This window comes from Vipera ursinii (assembly GCF_947247035.1).
Source record: "Vipera ursinii genome assembly, chromosome: 12".
Classification (NCBI taxonomy): Eukaryota; Metazoa; Chordata; class Lepidosauria; order Squamata; family Viperidae; genus Vipera; species Vipera ursinii.
In genome coordinates, this window is record NC_139525.1 from 19,535,549 (window position 1) to 19,563,548 (window position 28,000).

The following is a 28,000-nucleotide window of genomic DNA, read 5'->3' on the forward strand; positions in this document are numbered from 1 at the left end:
TAAAACCCCAAACATTCCCATGTGTAGAACAGGAATCAGAGTGTAAAGTGGTTTTCTCTCTGTGATCTGCAAGGTTTTCTCTTAAAAAAGTGCAAAAACAAAAAGAAGGACAAAAAAGAAAAGAACTATTTAAAGAAGTTACTTCCAATCTTAATCACAAAAAGTATAAATGAAAATGATAACTCTTCATCTCTTAAAAGTGTACAAATATCTCTTCTTTTCATAACGTATCCCTTATTTATACATAATACCATCATAAACTTTCCAGTCCTGATGTCAGCAAATGTCTGTAAGATGGTCACCAGAGCTTTATGAAAACTTATGTCATTTTAATCTTTATATTCCTTTCTTTCATCTCTGACAATTTTGATCTTTAATTTATTCAGCTGTTGTCATGTTGTTGTTTTTAGCTGCGAAGTCATGTCCGACCCATCACGACCCTATGGACAACGTTCCTCCAGGACTTCCTGTCCTCTACCATCTTCTGGAGTCCATTTAAGCTCATGCCTACTGCTTCAGTGACTCCAACCAGCCACCTCATTCTCTGTCGTCCCCTTCTTCTCTTGCCCTCAATCTTTCCCAGCATTAGGCTCTTCTCCAGTGAGTCCTTCCTTCTCATTAGGTGGCCAAAGTATTTGAGTTTTAGCTTCAGGATCTGGCCTTCTAAAGAGCAGTCAGGGTTGATCTCCTCTAGGACTGACCGGTTTGATCGCCTTGCAGTCCAAGGGACTCGCAGGAGTCTTCTCCAGCACCAGAGTTCAAAGGCCTCAATTCTTTGGCGCTCAGCCTTTTTTATGGTCCAACTTTCACTTCCATACATTGCAACTGGGAAGACCATAGCCTTGACTATACGCACTTTTGTTGACAGGGTGATGTCTCTGCTTTTTAGTGTGCTGTCTAGATTTGCCATGGCTTTCCTCCTGAGGAGCAAGCGTCTTTTAATTTCTTGGCTACAGTCCCCATCTGCAGTGATCTTGGACCCCAGGAAAATAAAATCTGTCACTACCTCCATTTCTTCTCCATCTATTTGCCAGGAATTGAGAGAGCTGGATTCTATGATCTTGGTTTTCTTAATGTTAAGTTTCAACCCAACTTTTGCACTCTCCTTCTTCACCCACAGCAAGAGGCTCTTTAGTTCTTCTTCACTTTCTGCCATTAGAGTGGTATCATCTGCATATCTTAGGTTGTTGATATTTCTTCCGGCAATCTTAATTCCAACTTTTGATTCATCTAGCCCTGCCTTTCTCATGATGTGCTCTGCATATAAGTTAAATAGGCAGGGCGACAGTATACAGCCTTGCCGGACTCCTTTCCCAATTTTGAACCAATCAGTGGTTCCGTGTCCAGTTCTCCCTGTTGCTTCTTGGCCCACATATAGGTTTCTCAAGAGACAAATATGATGGTCTGGTACACCCATCTCTTTAAAAACTTGCCACAGTTTGTTATGATCCACACAATCAAAGGCTTTAGCATAGTGAATGAAGCAGAAGTAGATGTTTTTCTGGAACTCTCTAGCTTTCTCCATGATCCAGCGTATGTTGGCAATTTGATGTCTAGTTCCTCTGCCTCTTCGAAATCCTGCCTGTACTTCTGGTAGTTCTCGATCCACATACTGCTGGAGTCTAGCTTGTAGGATTTTAAGCATAACTTTACTAGCATGTGAAATGAGTGCAATGGTGCAATAGTTTGAACATTCTTTCGCACTGCCTTTCTTTGGAATTGGAATGTAAACTGATCTTTTCCAATCCTGTGGCCACTGTTGAGTTTTCCAAATTTGCTGGCAAATTGAGTGTAGCACTTTTACTGCATCGTCTTTTTAAGATTTTGAATAGCTCAGCTGGATTACTGTCACCTCCACTAGCTTTGTTGTTGCTCAGCTTTCCTAAGGCCCACTTCACTTCACATTCTAGGATGTCTGGCTCAAGGTCAGTGACCACCTCATTGGGATTATCAGGGACATTAAGCTCATTCTTGTATAGTTCTTCTGTGTAATTTTGCCACCTCTTCTTAATCTCTTCTGCCTCTGTTAGGTCCCTGCCATTTTGGTCCTTTATCATGCCCATTTTTGCATGAAACATTCCCTTCATCTCTCCAATTTTTTTTTGAAAAGATCTCTGGTCCTCCCTATTCTATTGTTTTCTTCTATTTCTTTGCACTGTTCATTTAAGAAGGCATTCTTATCTCTTCTAGCTATTCTCTGGAATTCTGCATTCAATTGGGCATATCTTTCTTTTTCTCCCTTGCCTTTCGCTTCTCTCCTTTCCTCAGCTATTTGCAAAGCTTCCTCAGACAACCATTTTGCTTTCTTGCATTTCTTTTTCTTTGGGATGGTTTTGGTTCCTACCTCTTGTACAATGTTGCAAACCTCTGTCCATAGTTCTTCAGGCACTCTGTCTATCAGATCTAATTCCTTAAATCTATTTGTCACCTCTACTGTATATTCAACAGGGATATGATTTAATTCATACCTGAGTGGCCTAGTGCTTTTCCCTACTTTCTTCAGTTTAAGCCTAAACTTTGCAACGAGAAGCTCATGGTCTGAGCCACAGTCAGCTCCTGGTCTTGTTTTTACTGACTGTATAGAGCTTCTCCATCTTTGGCTGCAGAGCACATAGTCAATCTGATTTCTGTGTTGACTGTCTGGTGATGTCCACGTGTAGAGCCATCTCTTGGGTTGTTGGAAAAGAGTGTTTGCTATGATCATTGTATTCTTTTGACAAAATTCTATCAGCCTGTGCCCTGCTTCATTTTGTACTCCAAGGCCAAATTTGCCTGTTATTCCGATTATTTTTTGGCTTCCTACTTTAGCATTCCAATCCCCCACAATGATGATGATGATGATAAGAAGGAGGAGGAGGAGGAGGAGACGACCTTGGAGGTCATCGTCCAACCCCCTGCTCAGGCAGGAAACCCTATACCATTTCAGGCAAATGGTTGTCCAGTCTCTTCTTAAAAACTTCCAGTCTTGGAGCATTCACAACTTCTGGAGGCAGGTTGTTCCACTGGTTAATTGTTCTAACTGTCAGGAAGTTTCTCCTTAGTTCTAGGTTGCTTCTCTCCTTGACTAGTTTCCATCCATTGCTTCTTGTTCCGCTTTCAGGTGCTTTGGAGAATAACTTGACTCCCTCTTCTTTGTGGCAGCCCCTGAGATATTGGAACACTGCCATCATGTCACCCCTCACCCTTCTCTTCATTAAACTACACATACACAATTCCAGCATCCGTTCCCTATATGTTTTAGCCTCCAGTCCCCCAATCATCATTTTTTGGTGTTAGTTCTATAAGGTGCTGCAGGGCTTCATAGAACTGCTAAGCTTGTAAGCCGCCCTGAGTCTTTGGAGAAGGGCGGGATATAAATGGAATTAAAATAAAAAAATAAAATAAAAATAAAATTTCATCCTCTTCAGCACCGGTGGTTGGGGCATAGACTTGGACTACTGTGATATTGAATGGTTTGCCTTGGATTTGAACTGAGATCATTCTATCATTTTGAGGATTGTATCCCAGTATTACTTTTCCTACTCTTTTATTGACTATGAAGGCTACTCCATTTCTTCTGAGGGATTCTTGCCCACAATAGTATACCTGATGGTCATCTGAATTAAATTCACCCATTCCTGTCCATTTTAGTTCGCTGATCCTAAGATGTCAATGTTCAGTCTTGTCATCTCTTGTTTGACTACGTCCAGCTTTCCTTGATTCATGGATCTTACATTCCAGGTTCCTATGGAGAAAGAATCTTTACAGCATCGGACTTTCCTTTCACCACCAGACACATCCACAGCTGAGCGTCCTTTCGGCTTTGGCTTCATTCTTTCTGGCGCTACTAGTACTAGCCCTCTGCTCTTCCCCAGTAGCATATTGGACGCCTTCCGACCTGAGGGGCTCCTCTTCCAGCGTCATATCGTTTTGCCTTTTGGTACTGTCCATGGGGTTTTCATGGCAGATACTGGAGTGGGTTGCCATTTCCTTCTCCAGTGGATCACGTTTTGTCAGAACTCTGCTATGACCTGTCCGTCTTGGGTGGCCCTGCACGGCATAGCTCATAGCTTCATTGAGTTACGCAAGCCACTTCGCCACGACAAGGCAGTAATCCATGAAGGGGCTGTTGTCATAGGATTTGGTTTTTGTTCAATTTTTCTTTATCCAAGCTCAAAGCCTTTTTAAAGGCTTTTAGCAAACCTCCTAGTAAATCCATTAAAAAGTCATTATCTCCCTTTTTTTGTTTACCATTTGTATTTCCAGTTTCATTTTCAGAGCTTGAACCAGGTTCTTGTGTATATCCAGTAAAAAAGTCTTTATCCGGGTCTTTATCTGGGCATCATTTTTCCACTTTAGCTGCCTTTTATTCTCTTCTTTATTAACCAGTATTTCTGGTTTTAATATTTCTGCATGAGGCAAATTTTTACATCTATCACCTTGTCGTTAACATCTTTTGGACAATCAAGCTATCATTGCTGACACTACTGACATTGCTTACAAATCTCTGGCCCCGTTCTTTGAAAATATCCTGGAGTATTTCAAGCATTCTAATGTTTTGAGTCATTTTGTAAGCCCCATATAAATAAAAAACCAAGTTTACATTTTGTTTTGTTTTTTTTTCCTTTTCTGCTTGGAGTCTTTAGTCCTTCTCAGTGTCCAATTTCTGAAGTCCTAAAGTTTCAAATCTCTGTTATGACTTAAGATAGACAAAACAATTTGTTTTCCATGAAAAGCTGTTTAATTTATATAATAAAAGCTTATAGTAACAAATGTTTAAAATTTGCCTGGGCCTTGAATTTGTGTATAACTTTCTTAAATCAAAGTCTTATTTGCTTTTTACTATTTATTTCCAATTCTTTAAATTGTTAAGTTTTTTTTTCCAGGAATGGAAATAAATTCCCCAGGTTGCAATTAAAACTTATCACTCTGAAGGTCTCTAATAGTGTTAAGATAATTAAATTGGTAATTTCTGAAAGTGGTTAGAAAATGAGTTAGCAAATCCAGTGTCTTTTAAAAGGTTCCTCCATGGTATAGGAGGAAATGATATAGGGTTTCTTGCCTGAGCAGGCAGGGGGTTGGACTAGAAGACCTCTAAGGTCTCTTCCAACTTTGTTGTTGTTGTTGTTGTCCTCTTCCTCCTCCAGGAGAGTGCTGTCTTGTGGCCTCTTCCTGAGGGGCAGCAACCCAGAGCACATGGGGATAATCTCTCATCCTCTCCTTTTCTGCAGAGCGTCCCAAAAACTGGTTTCCTTGCTGATTCTTCAGTCTTTGCCATGGTTGTCGTCTTTCCTCAGAGACATGCTTAGCTTGGAAGACTGAATTATCTGATCTGCAAGGTTTTTTGATTTGCAGAAACTAGGAATAACAATAATAAAAGCAGCCCACCCCCATCTCCACCCCAAATACTGGAAAAAAAATCTCACTATCTGTGTGCATTTTAAGGAGCGTTTCATCCTGCTGCTGTCACAAACTACTGTTAATACAGTATGTTCTGGAGCATTTATTTTTTTTAATTCTTAACATGCAGTTTAAGCCTCTTGTTAAAAAAACAAGTAGAACTGTCAAGGCTTAGGCTACCTGCTCTTTGTCACAGAAAACATTTAGCTTTTTCAACAGCAACCAGATGATGCGCATTCATATTCCATGTCTTGAGCAGGGGGTTGGACTAGAAGACCTCTAAGGTCCCTTCCAACTCTGTTATTCTGTTCTGTCCTCATCCAGAAGAGAGGCAGCAGAGAGTTCAAGTGTGTGGCATAGTCTTAGGCTCCATTGGGCTGAGTTTCACAGCCAGGATCCACAAGCTACCAAAGGGAGCACATTTGCAGCAAATAATACTGAGAGTCAGACTCAGCTTTGATGGTGTTGATACAGCACAGATCAAGTCGTAATTCCTAGCTGGTGCCATTTTGGAACAAAGTACCCTTTATCACAGAGTAAGCAAACCAGCCTTTCCCTCCTGTTGCCTTGAAAGTTATAATCCCAACCCAGCCGGGGCACAAGGATCCCTCTTTTTCCATAGACAGTGGAGCAGGCCATACAAGATGTGCCAGGGGCTGCTATTAATAGCCATCTTTCCAACTAAAATAGGGAACCCTCAGGTTAGCGGAGTTGTAGGCAATCAAAAGATCTGCCAGGTTGCTTCCCAGGTTCTGTCCTGAAAGACAGGGTGCCAAAGTGAGCCCTGTTGAGCTCAGTGGATCTTGTTGCTAAAAAACAGGTGCCAGATTGTGCTGCTTGCGGATTTTGCTCTGAACTTGTTTGGCAGACTATAGGATGGGTAAGATAAACAAGGATCCATAACTGCTTCTGAATGTTCTCAAGTCTCCTTAAGCAAGTCTGCAATCACCCCAAAAGCCACTTAATGTTGCTTTCACAATGCTGACACAAAAAGATGTGAGATGCAATATAAGACTTTTCTGTGCCAAATGCAACTTAGGGGAAGGAAATTCATGCAGTCCTTAGGTCACTGTCCTGAAGAATTGCCCAAATCATAACCCAGCCCAAAGGTTCCCTACAGGCCGACTCCTTGTCATTTGCATCTTTTTCCAAATGCCCAGCCCCGGCAGTCCCAGGTGTCCTACTGGTGCCTGTTGGTCACTTGTGAGCAGAGGCACCCTGGATCCAAGGCCACAAACTCCCGAGAGCAGCCTGGGCCAATGGGCATCAGATGAGAGTAGCTGGTGGTTTCCTGGGAGTTTAACTGCCAAACAGTCTCCTGCTTGGCTTTGTTCTGACCAAGCTAAGAGTTCCCTTTCAGAAAGAAAATCTCTTTAGTTGAATGTTACAAATAAAGCTCAGTCCTTCCCATGATCAGGTGCTTCCTCAGGCCAAGCAAATGAATGCTGTATGTGCACGTGTGTCCATTCTAGGTCAGTCTAACCTTTTTGCCTGCCTCCTTTTATCTTCCCTTTTAATGTTAGGTTAAAAGTAATTGTGAAAATCTGGGCTGTGAATTGGTGCCCATCAGTCTCCCCCCTTTGGAATCCCTCCCCGAGTTGTTCCTGTCTTGACCCCACAGAAAGGTGCAAAAATGTTCAGTGGTTAGATATTTGTGATTAACTATTTATTAACAGTAGGCAGCTGAAGTGATGAGAAAAGGGAAGAGGAAGAAAATGTAGGTTTGGTGCTCTGACTAATACAATATCTTTTATTGTTGATGCAGTTCATTACTGATCTAGTCCATCAGATGCCAAGAGCTGTAAAACCTTGACTTCAGACTTGCATCGTTCATACTTGAGCCACCCATGCAATCAAGCACTAAGGTTTAGTGCATAGCTGGCTCAGGAATTCTGGGAGTTGAAGTCCACAAGTCATAGAAGAGCCAAGGTTGCCTACCCCTGGGTTAGTGTTTGCAAGCTCTGGGCTAAAATCAGCACAGCCAATTCTTGGCTCCTGCTTTGTAGTTGTAGCTCTTACTTCCCCAAAGCCTCCACACCAGCACAGCACTGCAGACAAAGGGAGGCCTCCACTTGGATCAAGGAAACTGCAGGCAGTTACCCGGAGTCAAAACCAGACTCAAAGATACACACACACACACACACACACACACACACACACACACACACACACACAAACAAACAAAAAATCCAAGAATCCTCTGCCTCACCAGCATCCCACCAATCCAACATCAGAGCTCTCCTACTCAGGATAAAGGATCTTACAGAAACAAATGTTTCAGAAGTAACCAACTTCATTTATTTTAAGCTTTATATCCCATCTCTTTTTAGTCTAACACAAAGTTGGCAACATATTAAATGGAAAAATAACTAGCTGAAAATAAGTGTGGTAAAATGACAAAATCTGCAACTGGAAGACAGAAGATGGAAAATGGGCAACAAAAGCTATTGTTCATATCTAACTCAGGCAAGGAACCCAGCAAATAAAATTACCATCTGCCATCATTGCATTTATTTAACCCAAACTGATTGAGACCTTCTAAATGCCCTAGACCTGCTTAATACTGGTTCAGGATGGCCAGTTTGTACTCTTCAACATCTTCATAAATGATTTAGATGAGGGAATAGAAGGGGAACTCACCAAATTTACAGACACCACTCTCTACAGAAATAGAGCACAACAATGATGAAAACTGTCTTGAATGCATTTGGGTCAATATAAAAGGAAGGGGAAAAAAGACATTGCCATTGATATATACTATAGGCTACCCAACCAAACAAAGGAAATAGACAAACTTTTTGCTAGTCAGCTAACTAAGGTATGTAGGAAGGACATCACAATAGTAATGGGGGACTTTAATTACCCTGACATCAACTGGGAGACAAACTCCGCACCAAGTGGAAGATCAAACAGATTCCTGACAAACCTAGCACTTAACTTTGTCTCCCAAAAAGTAGAGAAGGGAACTAGGGGATTAGCCATATTGGATCTAATTCTCACTAACAGAGATGAAATGATAGAAGGTGTCGAAGCCACAGGAACCTTGGGAGGAAGTGATCATGCAATATTGGAATTCAACATTCTGGAGGCACAAGCAATAGAACACAGCCAAACTAGAGTCTTGGACTTTAAGAGAGCTAATTTCAATAAACTTAGAGAGAGCTTAGGAAGGATTCCATGGATGAGAATCCTAAAGGGGAAAACAACTCAAGAAGCTTGAGAGATTTTGAAAAGTGAGATAATAAAGGCCCAGTCTAGTACAATACCAACAAAGAAGAAAAATAACAGCTCTCAAAAGAAAGCAACATGACTGCATAAAGAACTCTCTAATAAATTGAAAGATAGAAAGGACAAGTATAAAGAATGGAAAGAGGGGCACATAACTAAGGCAGAATATCAGCAAATAGCCCGTGCCTGTAAAGATGAAGTGAAGAAAGCTAAGGCTCAGAATGAACTAAGGCTTGCGACCAAAGTCAAAAATAACAAAAAAAGCTTCTTTCAACATGTAAAAAACAAGAAAAAAGTGAAGGAAATGATTGGTCCATTAGTGGGGGAAAGTTTCAAGTAGGTGACAACAGGGAGAAAGCAGAACTATTTAACTTGGGGGTTTTTTGCATCTGTCTTTACACAAAGGGAAAAAAATAGGCCAACCTATCAAAAACAGTGCCATAAAAAACAGAATAGAAACACAAGTTAAGATAGGCAAGAAAATGGTAAGTGAGCACCTGTCCAGTGTGGATGAGTTGAGATCACCAGGACCAGATGGATTACACCCTAAGGTTCTCAAGGAACTGGCAGATGTGATCTCAGAACCACTGAACTATATTTTTCAAAGATCCTGGAGCACTGGGGATCTACCAGATGACTGGAAGAGAGATGATGTAGTTCCCATCTTCAAAAAAGGGGAAAAATAGATCCAGGAAATTACAGACCTATCAGCCTGACCTCAATACCTGGGAAGATTCTGGAAAAGATAATCAAACAACGAATCAGCAAACACCTAGAGGCAAACAAAGTCATTACTAAAAGCCAACATGGGTTTGTCAAAAAGAGATCATGCCAGACAAATCTTATTGCATTCTTTGACCAAGTGACAAAATTAGTGGACCAGAGGAATGCTGTAGATATAATTTACTTGGACTTCAGTAAGGCATTTGATAAAGTAGATCACAACCTACTACTTGATAAGATAGAAAAATGTGGGTTAGACAGCATCACCACCAGATGGATTCGTAGTTGGCTGACAGGCCGTACTCAGCGTGTGGTCCTCAATGGAACTGCATCTACATGGAAGGAAGTGTGTAGTGGGGTGCCCCAGGGCTCTGTTATGGGCCCAGGGCTCAACATCTTCATCAACAAAGGGATAGGTGGTACCTTGCTCAATAGTAGTTACTGTGAGAGGGATCTTGGAGTCCTAGTGGACAATCATTTAAATATGAGCCAGCAGTGTGCTGCAGCTGCCAAGAAAACCAACACAGTGCTAGGCTGGATTAACAGAGGGATAGAATCAAGATCATGTGAAGTATTAATACCACTTTACAATGCCTTGGTAAGGCCACACTTGGAATACTGCATCCAGTTTTGGTCACCACGATGTAAAAAAGATGTTGAGACTCTAGAAAGAGTGCAGAGAAGAGCAACAAAGATGATTAGGAAACTGGAGGCTAAAACATATAAGGAACGGTTGCTGGAATTGGGTATGTAATGAAGAGAAGGGCAAGGGGGGGTGACATGATAGCAGTATTCCAATATCTCAGGGGCTACCACAAAGAAGAGGGAGTCAAGCTATTCTCCAAAGCACCCAAAGGCAGGAGAAGAAGCAACGGAGGGAAACTCATCAAGGAGAGAAGCAACCTAGAACTAAGGAGAAACTTCCTGACAGTTAGAACAATTAACCAGTGGAACAACCTGCCTGCAGAAGCGGTGAATGCTCCAAGACTGGAAGTTTTTAAGAAGAGACTGGCCAGCCATTTACCTGAAATGGTATATGGTTTCCTGCCTGAGCAGGGGGTTGGACTAGATGACCTCCAAGGTTTATTATTATTATTATTATTATTATTATTATTATTATTATTATTATTATTATTATTATTATTATTATTATTATTATTATTATTATTATACTGGCAGGAACAGCCAGCAGCCTGGAAGACAAGATGAAGATCCAGATGGATCTCAGCAGACATGAATACTGGGCCCTGTCTAACAAAATGAAAATCAATGCAGAGAAAAGTAACTATGAGAGGGATCTTGAAATCCTAGTGGACAATCACTTAAATATGAGCCAGCCACGTGTAGCAGCTGTCAAAAAAAGCCAATGCAGTCCTTGGCTGCATTAACAGAGGGATAGAATCAAGGTCACGTGAAGTGTTACTACCACTTTATAATGCCTTGTAAGATCACATTTGGAATGTTGCATCCAGGTATGGTCACCACGATGTAAAAAAGATGTTGAGACTCTGTAAAGAGTGCAGAGAAGAGCAACAAAGATGATTAGGGGACGAGGCCAAAACATATGAAGAACAGTTGCAGGAATTGGGAACGTCTGGTCTAGTGAAAAGAAGGACTAGAGGTGACATGATAGCAATCTTCCAATATTTGAGGGGCTGCCACAAAGAAGAGGGGGTCAACTTAAAGGCAGGACAAGAAGCAATGGATGGAGGAGAGAAGCAACCTAGAACTAAGGAGGAATTTCCTGACAGTGAGAACAATTAATCAGTTGAATGGTGGCTTGCTTCCCAAAGTTGTGGGTGCTCCATCACTGGAGGCTTTTAAGGAGAGACCGGACAGCCATTTGTCTGCAGTGGATAGGATCTCCTGCCTGGGCAGGGGGTTGGACTAGAAGATTTTATACTCATCACTTCTAAATACAAATATTCCTCAGTTTAAGACTGAGCATATGTTTCTAGCCCAGTGGTGGTGTATCTCTGTGTATCTAGAAATGTTTCTGTTAATGTGATTCTGCTTCCCTTGAGTATTTCTTGTTTGTGTGACCTATCTCATAGGCTTCCAGAGGTCTCTGTAAAACTTGCCAGCCACAATGGATTAATAATCTCAGGCTTTTCCAGTTAAACAGTGTGGGCATGATGTTGTAAACCATTTTGAATAGAGCTGTGTTTCCTTAGCTACCTCCAAGGCAACAGAAGGCCTGACTGCCCTTCATTTGAAACGGGGGTCCCAATCCCAGCAGCTGCCCAACAGTTGCCAAAAGATCCTGTGGTGCCAGTTCAAGATCAAGGGTGCTTTTTTAGGGCTCTGCCCATCCCTGCCCTTTCAGATGGACTTAGGCGCCAAGGAGGGATTTTGCAAGCGTTCTTCATTCCTGCCCTGCCCTCCTCCTCTGCCCAAGGCACGGCTGACACAGTTTCCAGCTGCATTGGGCAATGTGCAGGACAAATGTGAACATACCAGGCTACCCTTGTTTTTCAGCCTGGAGCACGTTTTGTACTTCCATGGGCAGATTGAGGGTGGGGCATGTGAGTGGTGCCAGTGGTCGCTTCCCCCTACCAATGTTTCTAATGACATCCCAAATATTCAATACCTAATACATCATATTCTCTCTCTCTCCCTCCCTCCCATTTGCACACATGCACACATACACCCACACACCCACTCCTATTTGTGTTGTGTGGTTGAGCTGATCCATCAGTTTAAGTTTAATAACCTTCTCCTCTTGAGGAAACAGGGCATCTTGTCTTTTCCCATCCATAATCAAAGCTACAATCATTATCAGCAGGAAACCAGGACTTGTTCCAAAGAAAGCAGAATCTGTCATTTTGGAGCAGCTGGGCTGATGGGAGGGGGAGAGGGCTAGACTGGATATAGCAATCTGTTTGTCCAAACTCTGGAATGTTTTCTCACTAACTGACCTCTTGTGCATTAGAGGAAACAAGCTGGACTTGCAAGGCTGCTCTCTATGTTTCCTAATGGGGCATTCACTACTTGTAGAGCAGGGCTTTTTCAAAATCTCAGCAACTTTAAGACTTCAGCTCCCAGAATTCCCTTGCCAGCATGCTTGCAGACCACACATCTTAAAATTGCTGAGGTTGAGACACGCTGCCACAGCAGCCAAAAAAGTGAATGCCGTCCTGAGCTGTATCAACAGAGGGATATCCTCAAATCACATGAAGTGTTAGTACCACTTTCTGCTGTGCTGGTAAGACCACCCTTGGAATACTGCATCCATTTCTAGTCACCATGATACAAAAATAATGTTGAGACTCTAGCAAGAGTGCAGAGAAGAACAACAAAGATGATCAGGAGTCTGGAGATTAATAGTATGATGAACAGTTCAAGGAATTAGTTGTGTCTAGTTTAACAAAGAGAAGGAGTAGGAGTAACATGATAGTAACATTCTTTCAAAAATACTTGAGGAGCTGTCACAGAGAAGAGGTGGTCAAGCTATTCTCCAAAGCACTTGAAGGCAGGCCAAGAAGCAATGGATGGAAACTTATCAAGGAAAGATCCAACCTAAAATTAAGGAGAAATTTCCTGACAGTCAGAACAATTAACCAGTGGAGTGGCTGCCTCCAGACATTGTGGGTGTTCCATCACTGGAGGTGTCTGTGGAGATTCGCAGAACTGAAGAAGCTTCTTAGATGAGAAGCAAAACATCCTCAAGCAAAAGCAAAGTCCAGTTGCCTTTTGAAAAGCACTTTTGGGACAACCGTGGCGTGGATGATGGGGAATCTCCCCAAACTACAAGTAAAACATTAAATAAATGCTTTGCTCAATGGTAGCATTGTGGCCACTGAGGTTTATCCAAGGCACAATCATTACTAACTGAATACCACCCAGTATTTGCAGTGGTCCTGTTAGCTGGGAAGCCTTGAAGTTGCACTTGCGAAGCATGGAGATCATGAGAAGTTGAGCAGAGCTGCTCTAATGTCTAAATTTTGGATCTTGACTTCCGAACATGGACTGAAGTTGCAGCTTCTCTCAGAAATGGCCATGCAGGCAACTCTGGAAGGTTAGATCTTTCCAGATGCATAGCATCTTCCTTGCCTCCCTTGTGGGCGACCATCCATGTAGTCAAAACAGAGGGACTGTTGTGTCAGATAGGCCATGTTATGCTGACCATGGAGCTTGAAGCAAAACTGCCTCAAGGTTAAGAGAGGAGTGCAGCAATGTTCTTGGGGAAGCTTATCAGAACCTTGCGAGACACAGTCAGATCATGTTCAGCAATTCTCCTTGTCACCATCCCAACCTGCATAAATAATGGCACGGATGTCATGCTGCACTTTGCTCTTGTTTTTCAAAGGTTACTCACTTTTATTTTTTATTGCCATGTTCCCATTTTTACAGAGCAACCTCCCTTAATTGCTTTTACTGTAGATCATCCAAAGGTATAATTAAAGATCAGCCTTTGAATTGATTTATTGAGATGCTCTTTGATTTGACATTTTTATGTTTGGAGGCTTATTTTTTAAATTATGGCCAAAGGAAGTTTCAGATAAATATCATTTAATGTAGGGAGACAGATCCTCCAGGACAACAGATACTATTTTATGCTTCTCTTGCTGAAGTGAAGCAATCAGGATTTTTCCTCTCTCTTCCCCATTTTTTTCTAATTAATTATTTTATTTTCTTCCAAGTTGGCTTTTGAGAAGAAGGTGATAGAGTTTCAGGGAGATATAAAAGCATTTTATTGTCTAGAATAACAAAATCCGGCTCTGGAGACTTTATGGTTGTGAACAAGCCAATAATTAAAGCAAACACCCAGGAGTGGAAAATGAAAAAATAAAGGCTAGAAACAGTCCATTTCAGAGAATTAAAGAAGTCATAATCACAGACTTCCTAGGGTTTTATTCTTATCTATGTAACATGATGCAAGTCTGAAGGTTGCCTCGATGGGCTTAAATCTCCCTGGCAGTGCAGCTCTTCAGCGGAGGAACATTCAGGACTCAGCAAGCTGTTCAGTTGCTCAGCTCAGACCAGGGGCAGGGCTGACCGAGCTGGCTTCCTCTGGTATATAGAGCCACCATTTCTAGCTGGATTTAACCAGCCTAATTAATACAAGGACATAGAAAAACGTCTCTTTTTCTTAATTCTGTAAGGCAGGGTTTTTACAATTGTGATTGCTGCCCCTTCTCCTGGGCAAGCCAACAGTCCTCTTGTCTAAGCAAAGCCCAGAACAAGCTTGACCAGCTGAGGTTGCACCTGCAAAGCTGGATCGCGGTCTGTGCTCGCTCCTTGGCCTGACCCAAGTTGAGGTTTCCCATTGTTTCTGTTCTGAAGAGGGAAAACAAATGTGGAATGAGAGCTGGGGGCGGGTGTCTCAACAATAGAACCTAAGTTTCAGGAATTGTGCAAAACTAGGCAAGCTCATTCTTCCCATTAAAATAACATTATTTAAATGTTAATTGCTAGTGGAAAGTCTTTATTTTTTTTAAAAAAATACAACTTTCTGTCACTAGGTTTATTTGTTTGACATATTTACTGATGAAAAGTGTTTTTATTACGTGTCACTAGCACATAAAATCATTAGCATTATTCATGCGCCAGACAAATTCATTTATCATTCAGGACAGGGGTGGGTAACGATGGCCGTTCGATGACTTGTGGACTTCAACTCCCATAATTTCTGAACCAGCTATACTGGCTCAGGAATTCTGGGAGTTGAACTCCATGAGTCATAAAGGGGCCGTTGTTCCCCACCTCTGATTCAAGCAGTCAGGAATTTGAGAGGCCTTTCAGAACCCCTGAAATGCAGCACTTCTGTGAAATAGTGGAACCTGGTCTGACCCACAGCCACTTCTGCAGTCACCATTTGGATCCCACAGCCAGTCAGCATCCTAAAAACACATAAAGGCAAGCAATTCAGTGAAATGACAAAATAGAAGACAACCATGAAGTCAGTAGAGTATCCTGGTTGTCTAGGGCAGGGCTTTTCAACCAGTGGTATGGGTACCACCTATGGTACATTGGCACCTGGCAGGCGGTACGTGACTATCCTAGAAAAGTGGTAATGGGGGAGGGGAATGAGCTGAACCAGTGGCAGCACCGCACAAGCCTGAGCGAGAGACGGCTGGAGCTGCAGGGCTGTCAGGGCTCAGCGGAAGCACCAGGATCAGCGCTTCTTCGGGGCTGTCAGAGCTCAGTGGAAGCGCCAGAATCAGCACCAGGCTCCAGCTGGAGCTCGGCGCTGATCCTGGCGCTTCTGAGCCCAGAAGAAGTGCCGATCAGCTGGAATGTTGCAGCATCTCCAGGGTCTTGTGATTTACATTCAGATGCTTGGCAACTGATTCATATTTATGACGGTCACAGTGTCCCAGGGTCATGTGAAGTGACCAAAACCTGCTGCAACCACCCAGCAGACAGTGGGAATAAAAACCAAACACCCCCCACCCCACCCCCACTGCCAATCCTCAACAGAAATGCTCACAACAATGAAAACCTCGGACAGGAGGAAGAGGGCCGCCGGGCAGGTAGGCAGGTGTCTTGCTCGGCTGTGGCTTGCGGGGCACTTTTTTCAGTGCCATTGTAGCTTTGAACAGTCACTAAGCGAAATGTTGTAAGTCAAGGACTACCTGTACTTCATCACTTTTTTCCTTTTTTTTTGGTCAAGTTTTTGACACCTTGCTAGGTGACTGGTGGTACTCAGATGTTGCCATATCCTAAAAGTGGTACAGTGCGTGAAAAAGTTTAAAAGCCCTGGTCTAGGGAGATATAGTTTGTTTGTTTGTTTTAAAAAGGCAATTTCATTTGAATATCAGGAAAAAATTAATAAATTGCACAATACCAAAAGCAACATGACCAGTAAAAACTGGAACAATTCTGACAGTTTAGAGAAGGGAGCAAAGGTTATCAAAGCACCAACCAGAAACTCAACCTCCAAAGAGAAATTAAAAGAAAAAGTTTTTAGTTTTGAAAAGCGCAGATTGTCACACTCAAAGGCAGGAATAATGGATGTAAGTTACCTAAAAGCCGATCCCATTTGAATATTAGGAAATATTAGGAGGCTTTGGTATAAACGATAGTATGAAACATAGAGCTGAATAGGGATGGGGAAGGTGGGGTGGAGAAGGGGAACAATGACCCCACTTGTGCTGCTGCAATAGCTCGGCCTCTCTTTTTACCCAGCCTTTGTGATTCCATTGTGACGGGGGGGGAGCAGCTATAGCAGGGGTGTCAAACTCAATTTCATTGAGGGCCGCATCAGCATTGCGTGCCCTCAAGGGGCCGGCTGGATGTGGCCAGGGTGGGCGTGGCCTACTGGGTGGGCGTGGCTGGAGTGTGTATGGCCTACTGGGTGAGCATGGCCAGCTCTACATCATTTGTGTCAAGGGTGCCTATGGGGGCCTGGGCAGGAGTGGGACAGATCTGAGGGTATCTGGCAGAAGGAGATGGAACCGGGGAAGTGCCAAGGTGTGGTCCACCAGAAGAGCCTCACTGTTCCTCTCAGGCCATGGGGAGGGGGGACTGGACGGTGGCGCGGAGGTCAAATGCCTAGCCCAGCCCTCAAGCACCCATGGCACTAAGCCCAGCCCCACTTCCCCAAGGGGGTGCCCAGCTGCATTTACCTCCTCCTCAAGGCTGCTGCTGCTATGCTTGCTCTCCTTAGCCAGGTTGCTCATGATGGGTACGAGGGCAAAATCAAGAGGGAGGCCCACTCCCTCTCCATGTGAGAAGACCTGGCTTTGTATTCAAAGCTTCCTTAGCAATAGGATGGGAGACCCCCCAGGATAGGCCAGGAGGAGGGGGCAAGGGGATGGTGAAAGGGCAGCAGGGCAGGACTAAGGTAGGACTTCCCTCAGACCTTCCCTCTCCTTCCTTCCTTCCAAAGAACAGAGTGGTGGTAAAATATTTGAGATGAGGGAGGGAGGGAGAAAAACAGGCAAGAAACACAGCTGGGGAAGTGTCATCCTTCGTGAGGAATGAAGAAATGCACCATTGCCTGGAAATGGCCAGCACATGGCCCTCGCCTACTTCACATATCCGGCTTGGTGGGCTCTGTGGGAGGGGATGCCATGAGCAGCGTGAGAGTTGATGTTACCGGCACAATGCTGCCCAGCCCCTAGCCTGCCCGGTTTTGGCAGGTAGCGGGGTGCTCTACTCACAGTGCCAAGAGGCTGAGCTGGGTGGCATGAATCTGAAGAGAAGCACAATGCTGCCCAACCGCTAGTCTGCCCGAAATAGGCAGGGCCATGTGCTGGCCACTTCCAAGCGATGGTGCATTTCTTCATTCCTCACAAAGGGTGATACCTCCCCAGCATGCACCGAGGAGGCAGTGCCAACATGGCACGGGTTGTTTCCAGATGGCCTTGTAGAGCTAAGACTGAATGTATTTCAGCATAGATGACCACCACGAAATTGTACATTGGCTCCTGGCCAGCCTGGGCTGGGGCCAAGACAGCGGGGGCCGTTCCCTTACTGTTTCCAGGATGGCTTCGCGGGCCACATGAAACCACTTCGCGGGCTGCATCCGGCCCCCGGGCCTTGTGTTTGACATGTCTGAGCTATAGAATGCACAGCCTGCAAGTGGCTTCCATGGAACCTCCAAATTAACATTTTAAAAATGCATCATTTAATTTTTAAAAATGACATAGACTGCCAGAATTAATGAGAATTATCCTAAGAGATTTTACAAGATTTGGGGGCTGGGTAGGTCATCAAAGATTTATGCTTTGTGCGCCATTTTGCCCTTGATTATAGTGACCCCTGTCATATTAAAAGGATGGCTACCCTTTACTTTGTAGAGTATAACTAGTCTTGTAGGATCAGATCAAAAATATATAAACATGCTCTTTTGCTTGCAAGAACGGTTGTCAGAAATCTAATTGTTCAGAAATACAAAAGCATAATAATGGAAAAATCTCCGTTATGTTCCTGCAGCAGGAGATCCAGGGCTATGCTGCTGCTCTGGGCATTGGGGAAAATTCCATATAATTATAATGGTGAACATCAGCAGTCAGTTCTGAATATTGAGAGGCATTCAGAGGAACACAATTCCATCTTGTCATACCAAATGCGACAAACACAACAGGAGGAGGAGCACTCGTTTTAGGGGCAACCACAACCCCTGTGATGTCTATCACTCCCAAATGGTTTGCTCAAATCCTAACACATTAATTTTTGTAAACCCTAAAAATATTCCTTACAAATTTGTGCAAGCCTACACAGTATTCTGTTGTGGAATACTTGGGGGAGAAGATTGGACTCTCGGGGTTGTTGTGCAAAGTCTGGTTGAGATAGTGAGAATCTTATCATTTTCTTTGAATTGTATTTACACAAGTCCCTGGGTGAGTGGGAGCTGCGTTAAAATTCTGTCCTGCCCACCTCTCAGCCTAGGCTGGGCAGAGGAATTCAGGGGGCCCCCAGGCCATTCTGGTGTCTCTCCCCAGAGTAGCAGTAGCAGCACCCAAGAGCAGCAGGTTTAGTATTGTGAAGGAAGCTTCCATAAACTTTTCCTCCTTTGATAATATGTCCACTCATCCACTCATCCTATAAACTGTCAACCTGTGATGGAAAGTTTTCTCAGAACCCTTTTTTCCTTTCAGCCCGCAAGTTAAAAAAAATGGGTAACCTGAAGATGCAAGAAGAAGGGGAAACAGCAGGGCCATCGAGCCCCACTGAGGAGCAAGCCACGAAAATGCCCATCACACACATCGATGCCCTGGAATGCCAGCCTATCTTCCTCAATGTCCTGGAAGCCATTGAGCCTGGCGTGGTTTGTGCAGGGCATGACAATAATCAGCCTGACTCCTTTGGCTCCCTTCTGACCAGTTTGAATGAGCTTGGAGAGAGGCACCTGGTACATGTGGTGAAATGGGCAAAAGCCTTGCCAGGTGAGAAGCATGTTTGTGTACCCCCAGCTCCATTCAGCCCTGTCAGGATCTGAAGGTGTTAAACAAAGGGAGCATCTCAGATGGCAGCATTCGGTTGAAGTCAGAGAGACTTCCTGGCAATCTTAGAGCTGAAGGCTAGGCTGGAAGTGAAAAAACCTCTGGGAAGAAGGTGGTGGCTAACAGAATAATAGAGTTTGAAGGGAGGTTGGAGGTCTTCTAGTCCAACCGCCTGCTTTATTATTACCACAAAAAATGCATGAAAGGGTCGACAAGGGGTTGAATTTATCTCAAGGAAACTTAACTGAGGGTACATGGCATGGATACTGTTGTGTAGTGGGTTCTTGGGAAGCAGGAGGCAAGACGAGAGGGTTCAAACAGGAACATTGCTTTATTGTAGTAACAGAAACAGAACTTGTGAGAGAGGGGATTTGAAGATGCCCAATTTGAGTTTATATTATGATGCAGTTGTGTTATCAACAATTAGTGATTGCTACAATTTAACAAATGAAAGAATATTTATTTATTTATTTATTTATTTATTTATTTATTTAATTTGTATATTGAATATTGCTATTGATATTGATATTCAATATTGATAATATTGAATATTGAGGGGTATGATTTATTGTATGGATGGCATGCGTATTTATTTTATGACAAAAAAGTGGATAATATTTTTAAGATTCATATTTTAAGGAACGCTTTGTTCCAAGTTTGGAAAAAGTACCAATATATATTAAATAATAAAATACCTATATGGGCAATACCTAGACATGCAATAGGAAATATAAACGTGGAGCAGAAACAAGATGTAATTACTTATAAAGAACTTCTTAGGATGGAAGGGAATATTTTGAAATTGAAACCTTTAAATGTTTAAAGGAAGAAAAGATATTACAGACTTGGTTTCACTTCAAGAGGCAACCCATGCAGAAGGGATCCATCAGCGTAAAAGAAAAGCAGAAGAAAAATCCCATGCCACCCATTCTATGGAACAAATGAAAGAATCCAGTTTTTCAAAACATTGAAGGGCCTTACAGGACAAGATGTTCCTTGAGAAGATCCATTCCAGACTGCTCTATGAGAGCTTAGCCTTCTGATTCTTTCCAAGAGATTTTTTTCTTTAGGCACTACCTGCAAGCAAAACAAAATTTAATAGATGCAGCTGATAGTTCCATCTTTGTCCAACAGGCTCAAATGATGCACCTGAAACAGTTTGTGTTGCATAAAGTACACAAGGTGACCCTGTCCCAGGAAGCTCCAAGGACCCAGAGATCTCAAAAAACCCCTCACATCACCCGTGACTCTTGCTCTGAGTTGTCTTGAACACAAGGCACTCGGGGCAGGTAATGGGGACCCCACAAGCCTTCTCACATCAAACTCCCTGACCCACCTGGGTTCAGTATTTTGACATCCTATATTAAACAAATTAAATGGAAACCTGGTTTGCTGGGAAAGACAAAAGAAAAAGCATTCTGGACAGCAGACCTTAGGGGAGGAGGCAGAGATAATTTCAGATAAACGGACAACTGGGGATGACACGATTTGTGATTAGGCAACTCTCCTTCACAAACATTGTGTAATGCCCTGAAAATTCCACACGCCCCCCCCAAAAGGTTGTACTACCACAAGCGTCCTTCCCCTTAATTGTTGCTTTGAGAGCCCACGCTTTAGTGCTATGAAGAGACGTTTGAAGTGTCACAGAATGGATTTCCTCCCTGGGAACACCTGGGCCTCCAGATGCCTCTTTAAATTGCTCTGGATGCATGGATAAAATGCAAGACAAAAAAGCACTAATAAGACATAATTATTGTTGTGTCAGTAGCTTAATTGCAAAAGGTTTCTTTGAAGCGGGAAGTTTGGGTGCATTTATTGGTTAATGTTTTAACGGCGGGAAATTCCGGGCTGCAGATTGGATACAGTTCAAACGGCCGGAGTATATAAGCCGGAGTTATTCTGACAGTTGTCAGTTGACATATGTGTATTAATAAACCTTCTTACTGTTAAAACCTCACTGAGTCATTCGTCTGTCTGAACATAACAAGTGGCGACGAGGGTGGGATAGATGGCAGACTAGTGAAGGATCGGCGACAATCAGCTGAGCGTAAGGCGGTAAATTTTAAAATACACAGTCAACCGCTAGCGGCCGCGGCGGAATAAAACAACCTCCGAATGGCGCAACTAGGCTCTTTAAAAGAATTTGATCCAAACTACCCAGAGGATTGGGAGGAATATGTCGGACAGGTCGAAGGGTTCTTGCTCGTTAATGGCATAACCGACGACCAGAAAAAGGCTGCTGCCTTATTGACCATCAGTGGCACACCCGTGTACCGGGTTGCCGTTGGACTCTGTCAACCTATGCCGGTGTCAAGCGTCTCGTACGCTGACTTGCTAGCCAAATTAAAAGTACATTTTACGCTGAAAAGATCAGAACTCTATTGGAGGCGCATTTTCGAAAAACGCAATCAGAGACCGGGCGAGTCAATCACGAAATTCGTCGCCGCAGTCAGAGAAGCAGCATTACGGTGTAAATATGACAACCTAGAAATTAGGATTTGCGATAGAGTGGTGCTGGGCTTGCGAGATGAACAGTTACAAAATCGTATTATCGCTAAGCCCACCGGCGACCTACAAGAAGTCCTTGACGAACTTTTAACTTATGAATCTACTGGAAGTCGTGACCCCCCCGCAATAGCATGGCTGTTTCAGCCGAAATTAATCAAGGAAGCCGTGTGGACAGCGGGGAGGTGGATCAACAATGGGAAGCCGACATAGCCGAAGTCACCCGAAGGTTTGGAAAAATGGCGGCAAGACCTTCTCGCAGCGAAGGACCAGAACCGGGTCGCCGATTTCAACCAACAGCACCGCAACGACAACCGAGAGACAATCCAACCAGACCGCGCGACAGCGACACCAGATGTGGAAGCTGCGGGGGCAACCACCCCAGGGCAACATGTAGATTCCGCTCTGCTAAATGCAGAATGTGCGGAAAGACTGGCCACATTCAGGCCATTTGCCGGGGACGCCCTCGCAACAATCGTCTTCATGAAATCGACGTTTGGGCCGAAGGTAAGGTAACCCCCTACCATAGTGGCAACGAGACCCCCAGACCTGTGGCACGTTTTCCCAACCGCGGGGAGGAGGCGCGAGTCAACCACATTGGAAAGCTAAAAATAAACCATGTCCTAAGACCAAAACTAAAAATTACAGTCCATCTGCAAGGAATCCCTTGCAAAATGGAAGTCGATTCTGGGGCCTCAGTATCCTGAACTTAGGAATGAAAAAGCATGCTTACCCGGTCCCGACGGTGAAACAGGTCCTCGCCACGATCCAGGACGGCGCCATATTTGCCAAGCTCGACTTGGCGCAGGCGTATTTGCAACTTACTGTTTCCAGGGAAGCTGCTGAAGCTCAAACTATTGTCACCCACAAGGGGGCATTCCGAGTCCACAGATTGCAATTTGGTATTGCAGCAGCTCCAGGCATCTTTCAGGAGGTGATGGAGAGGACTTTAAAGGGCATACCTGGTGTATGCCCTTACTTTGATGATGTCCTGATAGCTGGAAGAACTGAAGAAATTTTAGCTGAGCGTCTGGAACAGGTACTGGGGAGATTTAGAGGGGCTGGACTCAAATTAAAAAGGGAAAAATGCTGTATTGGAGTTAAATCCACTGAGTTCTTAGGGTTTAGAATAGATGAAAAGGGAATCCACCCTACAGCTGAAAAAATTAAGGCAATTAAATTGGCTCCTGAACCAAAAAATAAGGCTGAATTACAAGCCTTTTTAGGATTAGTCAATTTCTATCACACATTCTTGCCACATAAAGCTGCCATCGCTGAACCATTGCATAGACTATTAGATAGAAAAACCCCATGGCAGTGGCAAGAAAAACATAGAATTAGCTTTCAAACCTTAAAAGATATTCTATCTAGCCAATCCACAGTTACACATTTTATTGAGAACAAACCGATCTATTTAGCTTGTGATGCTTCACCTTATGGTGTGGGAGCTGTCATCAGCCACATGGATAGTCTGGGCAATCAAAAGCCAATAGCATACTATTCCAGGACGCTTACCAAAGCTGAACGGAACTATGCTCAGATTGATAGAGAAGCATTAGCTATCGTGGCAGGGGTAAAAAAGTTCCATGATTATCTTTATGGTAGGAACTTTAAACAGACACCCCAAATAATGTCTCCCAGGATGCTGAGGTGGTCAATTTTCCTCTCTGCATATTCATTTTCCTTGCAACATAGACCCGGTAAGGAAATGGGTCACGCGGATGCTCTTAGCAGACTACCTTTAACTAACACTGCTGGTGACCCTGCCCCCGTAGGACAAATTCTGTCACTACAGGAAATACCTGAATTCCCCTTAACAGCTAGAGAAATAGCTGAGGCCACTAAAAAAGACCATATTCTCAACAGGATTATGACCTGGGTACTAGGTGGATGGCCAAGTAAAAACCCGGACCCTAAATACACTGCATATTTTAGAAGGAAAGATGAATTATCATCCCATTTGGGTTGTATATTATGGGGTAACCGAGTTGTCATTCCTGAACTTCACAGGAATACGGTTATAACTGAATTACATGAAGGTCACCCTGGGATTGTCCGAATGAAGGCATTAGCCAGGAGTCATTTGTGGTGGCCGGGGTTAGACAAGGCTATAGAAGAGTGTGTGTCAGGGTGTTATCAGTGTCAGCGCTCTAGGCCTGAACAGGCACATACACACACGCATAAGTGGGAAATGGCCAGGAATCCTTGGTCTAAGATTCACATTGATTTTGCGGGGCCATTTCAAGGCCTAACCTTCCTAGTTGTGGTGGACAGCTTCTCCCGGTGGTTGGAAGTTGTGCCTGTTACTTCAATGTCATCTACTAAAACAATACAGGTTTTAAGGGGCCTCTTTGCCACTCACGGGTTACCTGATGTGATTGTATCTGATAATGGGCCCCAATTCACCTCTGCTGAATTTCAGGGTTTCCTCAAGGCCAACTCGATTAGACATGCAACATCGGCACCCTTCCACCCTTCCACCAATGGCTTGGCTGAACGCAACGTGAGAACCACTAAAGACGCCTTGAAGCGAATCATCCGTGGCGACTGGCACCAAAGACTTGCAGACTTCTTGCTGACTCAACACACAACCCCTTGCACGGCTACGGGGAAAAGCCCTGCGGAGATGAGGTGGGGCAAACGGCTAACCACTAAACTGGACAGGTTACACCCTGACAGACTACCCTCAAGTGCAGAACCTGACATCCCAAACAGGTCCTTCAACATTGGAGACCTAGTTTGGGCCAGAAACTATGGTCCTGGGGACAAATGGGTTCCAGGGGTAGTCACTGACATATTGGGGCCGTTGTCTTACACCATTGAGGGGGAAGGGAATAGAGTAAGCAAAAGACATATTGACCAACTAAGGAAGAGGGTTTCCGAAAATGTGTCAGTCAATGGGGGTCAAATTGAACACAAGTTTCTACAACTGGGGAAGTGCATCTTGGCTTAACCAACATGACTCGTTTGCCAGTGGGGGAGAAGTGGAAACTCAACCCAGGTTAGCTGTAGCAAATCCACAGCATAGTCAAATCGATTGGGAGTTGTTTTCTATGGACAGGCCAACAGTACCTGTACAACAACAACAGCAAGATCAACATCAACAACAACAACAGCCACACCAGCAACAGCAATCAGTCATTAGAGAATCCATAGAGCCAGTAACCCAAAATTCTAGGCCCATAACAATCAGCCAGTCTGTTAACAATGATGTAAATTGCAAGCCCAATAGATACCCATCTAGGGTCCATAAGTCACCAAAATACTTGAGAGATTATGTCAACAAATAACATCAACTGGGGGGGAAGGGGTGTTGTGTCAGTAGCTTAATTGCAAAAGGTTTCTTTGAAGCGGGAAGTTTGGGTGCATTTATTGGTTAATGTTTTAACGGCGGGAAATTCCAGGCTGCGGATTGGATACAGTTCAAACGGCCGGAGTATATAAGCCGGAGTTATTCTGACAGTTGTCAGTTGACATATGTGTATTAATAAACCTTCTTACTGTTAAAACCTCACTGAGTCATTCGTCTGTCTGAACATAACAACTATGAAGCTGAAGATTGAAATTCCACAAATACAGTGGTGCTTAAAGTTTGTGAACCTTTTGAATTTTCAGTATTTCTGCATAAATGTGATCTAAATTTTATTTGATCTCCAAGCCAGTACCAAAACTTTGTTGTTATTGTTGTTAGTTGTGAAGTTGTGTCTGACCCATCGCGACCCCATGGACAACATTCCTCCAGGCCTTCTGTCCTCTACCATCTTCTGGAGTCCATTTAAGCTCATGCCTACTGCTTCAGTGACTCCATCCAGCCACCTCATTCTCTGTCGTTTCCTTCTTCTCTTGCCCTCAATCCTTCCCAGCATTAGGCTCTTCTTCAGTGAGTCCTTCCTTCTCATTAGGTGGCCAAAGTATTTGAGTTTCAACTTCAGGATCTAGCCTTCTAAAGAGCAGTCAGGGTTGATCATCTCTAGGACTGACCGGTTTGATGGCCTTGCAGTCCAAGGGACTCGCAGGAGTCTTCTCCAGCACCATAGTTCAAAGGCCTCAATTCTTTGGTGCTCAGCCTTTCTTATGGTCCAACTTTCACAGCCATACATTGCAACTGGGAAGACCATAGCCTTAACTATATGCACTTTTGTTCGCAGGGTGATGTCTCTGCTTTTTAGTGTGCTGTCTAGATTTGCCATGGCTTTCCTCCCAAGGAGCAAGCGTCTTTTAATTTCTTGGCTACAGTCCCCATCTGCAGTGATCTTGGAGCCCAGGAAAATAAAATATGTCACTACCTCCATTTCTTCCCCATCTATTTGCCAGGAATTGAGAGGGCCGAATGCCATGATCTTGGTTTTCTTAATGTTAAGTGTTATGTACTGGGCTCTTAAAGAATACCACGTGGGTTGCTGGAGCAGCTAACGGCTCTCCAGTAACCCAGACTACAAGTCTCCTGTGCTGCAATTGGCTATCTCCAGGCGGCAATAGTTGATTCAAACCTATTGGCTGCCACCTAGGGGCTAGACTATAAATTGTAGCTAGTTGCAACCTTTTCCCCAGTACAGTTTATACACGAAATAAACTGAGTTACCTTGTACTCAGCTTCGCGACTTCATTCCTGTGCCAAAGAACCCGCTATTTAACAGTGGCGACGAAGGTGGGATTCTGCTTCGCTGATTAAGAGTTGAAGTCTACGAGGGAAAGGCAGCGCATGCCGGAGGGAAAAGGCATTTCCCCCCCTCTCAAGGTGGGCTAGCAAGCTATACCAGCAACCTCGTGCTCAGTGGACTCATTCCCTGAGCCTGGAAGCAGGATCCGGAAGAACGCAGGAACCAGGAAAAGAATGCCAAAGGTCGGGAAACTGAGAGAATTCAACGTGAAACACCCGGAGGAATGGCCATCATATCTATCATAAGTAGAAAACTACCTTAGGGCCAATCAGATCGCAGAAGGACTGAAGGCTGCAATGCTACTCTGCTTGTGTGGCCCAGCAACCTTTGATTTGGCCGAGAACCTTTTCGTGCCAACACCGATCAAAGCAATCTCCTACACAGACCTCAGAAAGAAGCTAACTGGGCACTTCCAGCCAAAGATGTCTGAAATGGCTTGGCAGTTCAAGTTTGACCAAAGAGTGCAGCAACCAGGTGAATCAGCTTCTGAGTTCATAGCGGGCCTGAGGCAGGCTGCACGCCTTTGCAAATTTTCAAATTTAGAAGAGCGACTATGAGACCAGCTCATCTGCGGCCTATGGGACAGAATGCTTTAGCAGAGACTCTTTGCTAGACCAAATTTAATGTTTTCTGAAGCACAAGACGAGGTGATGGCCGTCGAAGCTGCTGGGGGTGCCGTTCAAACAGTGCAGTCCACCAAATCGACAAAGTTTGAAGAAACGGTCCACTGTGAGGACGCCAAATGCTCCAAAGAATTCTCCAAGGAGAAAGAAACTGAAATCAACCGACTCCAAAAGCAGCCCAATGCGCAACACTGAAATAGCCAGCAGCGAGAGGACAATTATAAGGCAGTTCTCTTACCGAGATGTAATGGGTGCAGCAGCAATCATTTTCGCACCAACTGCAGATTTCGATCAGCCATGTGCAGAGCTTGCGGAAGGAGATGCCACATCACAGTCATTTGCAGAGCCCGCCAGAGACACCGGCCACCCAAACACCAGTCGGAAGAACCGACTAGGAGAGGTACTGGGGCCCAGGGTCCAGTTAGTATGAGTTTTTCCAGAATCCATAGAAGTGTATGCTGCACCGGGGCTCAACGCCCCATCAAACCCAACCTTAAGCTCATGATAGAGCTACAAGGAGTTCCATGTAAGTTGGAATTGGACTCTGGCTCTGCAGTTTCAATTATTTCTCAAGACACTTTCAACTTCGTATGTACATGCAGTAACAATTGGACCAAACTAAGACCCTCAGATATAATACTAATGGATTTTCAAAATACGTTAAAGTTTGTTGGTAAAGTTTAAAGGGGTTTTGGGGCACCTGGATGTAATAGTAGTAGGGGGCCAGAGAACGAGTCTCATTGAACTCGATTGGTTTGATGCCTTAGGTATTCAGATTACTGGCATAAACCGGACACAAACTGCAGACCTCGCGTCAGTATGTGAAGAATATGCGGATGTTTTTTATTCAATCCTAGGCACATATACAGGCCCGCCTATCTCATTTAAGTTAGATCTCAACGTAGTTCCAATCAGGGTTAAGCCTCGTAGGGTCCCCTTTGCCTTAAAACATAAAATTGATTCTGAAATCAATAAGCTCATAGAACAG

The 28,000-nt window shown here is 43.9% G+C and overlaps 1 protein-coding gene across 1 annotated transcript in view; it reads left to right on the forward strand.

The window, feature by feature from the left end:
- AR (androgen receptor) overlaps nt 1-28,000 on the forward strand; it is a 252,096-nt gene that overhangs the window by 184,179 nt on the left and 39,917 nt on the right. The window contains exon 4 of the mRNA XM_083372317.1: nt 18,879-19,166. Coding sequence (XP_083228443.1) covers nt 18,879-19,166 — 288 coding nt within the window. The remainder of the gene's footprint in view (nt 1-18,878; nt 19,167-28,000) is intronic.